Source organism: Rattus norvegicus, chromosome 1 (assembly GCF_021556685.1).
Source record: "Rattus norvegicus strain SHRSP/BbbUtx chromosome 1, alternate assembly SHRSP_T2T, whole genome shotgun sequence".
Taxonomy (NCBI): Eukaryota; Metazoa; Chordata; class Mammalia; order Rodentia; family Muridae; genus Rattus; species Rattus norvegicus.
In genome coordinates, this window is record NC_141534.1 from 11,097,110 (window position 1) to 11,103,401 (window position 6,292).

Consider the following 6,292-nt stretch of genomic DNA (forward strand, 5'->3'; position numbering starts at 1 on the left):
TATTCCGAGCATCAAAATCCTGGCCAGTTCCCACCTTCAAACATTCTTCTTGATATCTTCTTGTGTAGACTTCCTGAACATAGTAAGGACTCTGGGCCTTTACAGGGATCTTAACTTTTGTTCATGATGTCTCTGCCCTCATGACCTATATTATTGAGCAAATTTCCACCTCCACATACCAATGCCATCATCTTGAGATGTAAGCTTCAACATGAGCATTTTAGAGGAATGTATGCAGTCTATAATAACTTCATCATCTAATGTATATTTTAATCAGCCCTGTAATAATACTTAAGGTTTAGAACAATGTTGGGCCCTACCTTGGTGTTTCCCTCCCCCATCGCTGAGCCTTTTTAGGCTGCTATAGTAAGAAATTGTTTATACCCTTGGCAGCTGCTCTTAGCCCCTGATTTGGGGCTGGGATTCTCCATGGCACTCGCTGAAAACGGATGACCTGTGTACTTGATTTATTTCAATCCCGCAGACCTACGCCTGATATTCACACACTGTCGGTGCAGGCACTGACATCTGGAGGTTCCACCGAGATCGGGAAAGAGAGGACCAACTGACGGGATCGTTCCAAAAGGCAGGCTGGCAAGGAAGCGGAACATATTGGGGACAAGCGGCGACCACTGGGCAAAACTGGAAGTAAGTAGCCATGGGAACTACAAGTTCCTCGTTATTAGTCGTAGACCAGCTTGTAAGTTTACTCAAACAACAAGGTACTGGCATTAAGGTAAAGACAGCCCAAGATTTTGTTAAAACTATAGAACAAGTCAGTCCTTGGTTTATAGCTAGTGGCAGTTTTAATATTCCAGATTGGAAACAGGTTAAAAACGATTTACAGAAGGCCCTCCAAGATGGGGGATCAGAGTGCATTCCAATTGCTACCTTTTCCTTATGGAGGTTAGTGAAGGATGCTTTACTTAGTGAAAATGCGAGGGTCAAAGAACAGATGATGGAAATTGAAAGGACATTTGGGACTGCACAGGATGAACATACTAAAGAGTCAATTTGTAGGGACAGCAGTGATTCTGATTCAACTTCCTGTGAGTCTGATACAGATGAGGAGATAACACTGGAGAGGGAGATTGAGAAATTGAGGGGGAAATTGAGAAAATGTCGGAATCAAAGAAAAAAGGGAAGAGAGGAGTTATTCCCTCCGCTGGAGCCCTCGCCACCCCCCGCTTATGATGATTATCTCTTTGATGAGAAACGGAGGATTGTAACTTCTGAATCTCCCCTTAGGGGAGTAATATTCCGACCCTCAAGAAGTAAAAATATTTATCCAGTCATGGAGGTCCCTAATCCTGGCCATCCAGATCAGATGCATCAACAGCACATTACACTCTCATTTAAGGAGTTGAAGGCCCTTAAAGAAACAGTATCGTCCTACGGGGCCCTAGTTCCCTTCAATATGGCCATGCTCGAGTCCTACACCAATTCCAACTTGACACCTAGTGATTGGCAACAGCTTTGCCACGCAGTACTCAGAGGTGGAGATTATCTTTTGTGGAGGAGTGAATATCAAGAACAATGTCTTGCCACTGCCAGACTTAATGCCCAGGCTGGCCAGGGCAATAGAAATTTGGAAATGTTAACTGGCACAGGTCAATACGCTCCTTTACATATACAGATTGACTATGATCCCGCTGTATATCGTCAAATTGCCACAGCGGCCATCAGAGCTTGGAAGTCCCTTCCCAATAAGGCAGCAGGAGATCAGCTGTCAAGGGTTATTCAGGGGCCATCAGAACCTTTCCAAGAATTTGTAGACAGATTGTTACAATTGGCTGGGAAGTTCTTTGGGGATGCAGATACTGCTATGCCTGTAGTGAAACAATTGGCATTTGAGAATGCTAATAGGTATTGCAAGGAGGCTATTTGGCCTCATAGATCTAAAAGCCTAAATGATTATATCAAGGTTTGCAAGGAAATTGACGGAGTTTATCATATGGGCCAGGTGATGGCAGCTGCCATTCAAAAGGGGGACCACAGAAGCAAAACATGCTTCTCCTGTGGGCAGGTGGGGCACTTTAGAAGAGAATGTCCTAAGAATAAGGTTATTAATGGACCAGGACTGTGCCCGTGATGCCGTAAAGGTTATCATTGGAGGAATGAATGCCGCTCCAAGATGGATGTTGAGGGGCGCCCTCTCCCACTGTCGGGAAACGGGTGACAGGGCCCGCTTCAGGGCCCCCAAACCAGAGTGTACCGAGCAATGAATACTGCCACCTCACATCCAATTCGTTTCCCCCCTCAAAACAACCCCTTTATGTCCAAGACCTTATCAGAGGCACCCCGGGAAGTGCGGGATTAGACCTCTGTTCCTCCAGCAGGGCAGTGTTAACACCTCAAATGGGTCCACCAGCCTTAGGGACGGGGGTATATGGGCCGCTGCCTATTGGCAGTTTGGGACTTCTTTTAGGACGCAGTAGTGCACTCTTGAAGGGAATCAGAATACTGCCCGGGCTCGTCGATGCCGATTACACAGGAGAAATTAAAATCATGGTCTCTGTCGAAAGGGGTGTGATAGTTATCCCCCAGGGAGACCGTATAGCTCAGTTTATATTATTCCCTCAATTCAACACTGATAATCCAGTAAGGAAATTCAGCAGAGGGAATCAAGGATTTGGCTCCACTGGTATTAGTACCTTTTGGTCTTCCTCTTTGGCAGAGCGGCCCATACTGACCTTGTGGATTGAAAGCAAGGCCTTCAAGGGAATATTAGATACTGGAGCAGACTCCACAGTCATTTCTAAGAGTTTCTGGCCTAAGGCATGGCCATTTGGACACTACGCAGTTACTACTGCAGGGAATTGGCACCGCTTCGGCCCCCTTTAGGAGTAGTAAAATACTTAAATGGAAAGACAAGGAAGGACATATGGGATATTTTCAACCCTTTATCATCGCTGATAGTCCTGTTAATCTATGGGGAAGGGATGTTCTTCATGATATGGGAGCTGTCTTGACTACACAACCTGCTCAAACAATGATGAAAAGTATGGGGAGGAGCCCAGGTAGGGGACTGGCAAAAACAATTTTACAGGAAAAATCGTACAGTATTAATGAGGAAAAACAGATTATCCACCATCCTTGGGACAAGAGTAGCCTGGGAAATTTATCTTAAGGGCCACTGCTAAACAGCCTCCAAGCATTCAACCTTTACCCATTACATGGAATTCTAATAAACCAGTGTGGGTTAGGCAGTGGTCCTTATCCAAAGAGAAATTGGAGGCTGCTCATCTTCTAGTGCAGGAACAACTTGAAGCAGGACATATAGTTCCATCTACATCTCCCTGGAAGACTCCTATCTTTGTGATCAAGAAAAAAATCAGGAAAATGGCGTCTTTTGCAAGATCTTAGAGAAGTCAGTAAGACTATGGAACCTATGGGGGCCACACAACCTGGCCTTCCCTCCCCTGTAGCAATTCCTAAATCTTGGTTCATGTTAATTATTGATTTAAAAGATTGCTTTTTTACTATCCCTTTGCACTGTAAAGATTGTAAAAGATTTGCCTTCAGTGTGCCTTCAACTAATTTCAAGGAACCAGCCCATCGCTTTCATTGGGTAGTTTTACCTCAGAGTATGGCTAATAGCCCCACCCTTTGTCAAATTTATGTTGCTGCTGCCCTAAGGCCCCTTAGGGATAGATGTCCTCAGTTGTATATTGTTCATTACATGGCTGATATCTTACTGTCAGGTCCCAATAAAACTGAGGTATTATGGGCCTTTGCAGACCTTCGGGAGGATTTGCAATCAGCGGGATTGGTCCTTGCCCCTGAGAAAATGCAACAGAATTTCCCTTATCAATATTTAGGACATCAATTACTGCAAAAGGGAATAAAACCATTGCGATTACAAATTAGATTAGATAAATTGAAAACCTTAAATGATTTCCAAAAATTACTAGGAGATATAAATTGGCTTCGCCCCTCATTATATCTTGGTACAGGACAGCTAAAACCGTTATTTGAAATTTTGAAGGGAGAACCTTCTCCGACTTCCTTAAGAACTTTAACACCTGAAGGCTGTAAGTGTTTAAAACTAGTACAAGATGCTTTGGAGAAAGCTCATCTCAATTATATTGATTATAACAAGCCCTTTTCCTTGATTATTTTTGCATCCTCACATTCCCCAACTGGACTTTTTTAGCAGGATGGTCCCCTATTATGGGTCCATTCTCAGGTCTCTCCAGCCAAGGTGGTGATGGCCTATTACCAGGCAGTGGTGCAATTACTTTTTAAGGCTCAAAAAATGAGTATTCAGGTCTTTGGGTTAGGGCCTAAATTTATTATTCTACCTTACGATCAAGAACAGGTAAATAATTTGATTAGAACTTTTGATGATTGGTCTATTTTTTATGTTCCACTACTAGTCAATTTGATAACCATTATCCTGAAAATAAAATTTGTCAGTTTTTTAAGTTACATCCTGTGATCTTTCCATCTATAGTCAAAAATCAGCCTTTAAGTAAAGCTAGATTAGTTTTCACTGATGGTTCTTCTAAGGGATATGTTGTGGTTCTTTCAGAGGGCAAAGTGGAGAAAATGATGCTTGATTCCACCTCAGCACAATTGGCCAAATTAAAGGCCCTTGCTTTGGCGCTATCCTTGTTTCCTGAAGAGCGGTGCAATATTTAAACTGATAGTGTTTATGTATCTAATATTATTTTACCTTTGGAAACTGCTGCATATGTTGCTCCTGTGTCTCCTATTTGCTCTTGTCTTTTGGAAGTGCAGGCATTATTGTGGCAACGCAGAGAGCCTATTTATGTAGGGCATATCAGAGGTCATTCTGGATTGCCTGGCCCCTTGGCAGAAGGTAATGCTGCTGCGGATCTGTACACTAGGCCACAATTTGTAGCTATAGCTCTTGATTCTTATGATTTGGCCCTTTAATTACATAGAAAATTTCATATAAACTCACAATCTTTAAAACATCGGACAGGATGCACCAAGGAGCAAGCTGTTCAGATAGTTACTCAGTGTCCTTCGTGTGCTCCATTAATGCCTTCACCCAGTCTGGGCATCAATCTTTTAAGATTGATGCCCAATGATATTTGGCAAATGGATGTCACACATGTACCTTCTTTTGGGAAATTGAAATATGTCCATGTGTCCATAGATACCTATTCAGGATTGATCTTTGCTTCTGCTCACAGTGGAGAAAAGATCAAAGATGTGAAAAGTCATTGTTTATAAGCCTTTGCCTTTATGAATGTGCCTAGGCAAAAAAAACTGATAATGGACGAGCATATACCAGCAACAATTTTGTGCTTATTTCGATGTCCTTCATAAAACCGGTATCCCTTACAATTCTCAAGGTCAAGCAATTGTAGAGCGAGCCCATTTAACCATAAAAAACCAACTTGGAAGACTAAAAAAGGGAGAGTATACAGCCCCTCCTACTAAATTATCAACTATTCTTAATATCTTAAATTTTTTAATTGTGGACAAGACTGGTCTCTCAGCGGCTGACAGGCACTGGAGGAAGGACAGAACACACAATGGTTTAGTTAAATGGAAAGATCTGGCTTCAGGAACCTGGAAGGGGCCTGAGACCATCTTAGTCAGGGTGAGAGGATCAGCTTGCATCTTCCCCAAGGATGCTGAGGCTCCTGTTTGGGTTCCTGAGCCTTGTGTGCATCCAGTGGACGACAGTCTACCCAGGGATATACCAAAACTTAATGAAGAATCTCCCGATCCTGATGCCAGTGGGAATGCATAACAGAACACAGCCCACTGTTACCACAACAGACCGCACATCAGGTAAAATGGCAGCTCGCACAAGGGTAAAACGATTGATTCTCAATCTTACTTTAATCTTAAAGGATAGTCTATGTTTTGTTAAGATTTTTATAAAGCCTCATTAAATAGCTCATTTTTTCATTCATGTTTACCTTTGGTTATGTTTCCATAGCTGATTTAAGTATTACTGTTACCAATGCTAGTGTTAATAGGTTTGAGAGATATTTTGTACCCCATTAGTCTTGTTAGAATTGGTAGTTATCTGCCTCCTAGACCAGCACATAGGTGCTGGCCTAAAACTTCTAAGTACTGCCTCTTGAAGTGTATCTGATATTTTTGAAACCTCACATTTTTGCCCAAATGAGGAGAGTAAACATTTTCTAAAATCTGTGCCATGTGTGTTGGCACCCCTTTTTCCTTTTTGGTTTGGAATGGGGCTGGGACAGTGTAAAGGGAGGAGATTCTCAATTGTTCTTCCAGGTCCATTCCTACCGACCAGTTGCTGGGAACAAAAGGATTCTAGATGGATTGTTCGAGTTCC

General features: G+C 42.6%; 1 protein-coding gene across 1 annotated transcript; it reads left to right on the top strand.

Annotated features, from left to right (window-relative positions):
• Positions 1–658: 658 nt before the first annotated feature.
• Positions 659–2,092, top strand: LOC148006842 (endogenous retrovirus group K member 5 Gag polyprotein-like). The gene has a single exon (XM_087596815.1). The coding sequence runs from the start codon at positions 659–661 to the stop codon at positions 2,090–2,092; it is 1,434 nt and encodes a 477-aa protein (XP_087452941.1).
• The last annotated feature ends 4,200 nt before the right edge of the window (positions 2,093–6,292 follow it).

Coding starts and splice junctions, on each gene's coding strand:
- LOC148006842 (XM_087596815.1), top strand. CDS start 659: ATGGGAACTACAAGTTCCTCGTTATTAGTCGTAGACCAGCTTGTAAGT.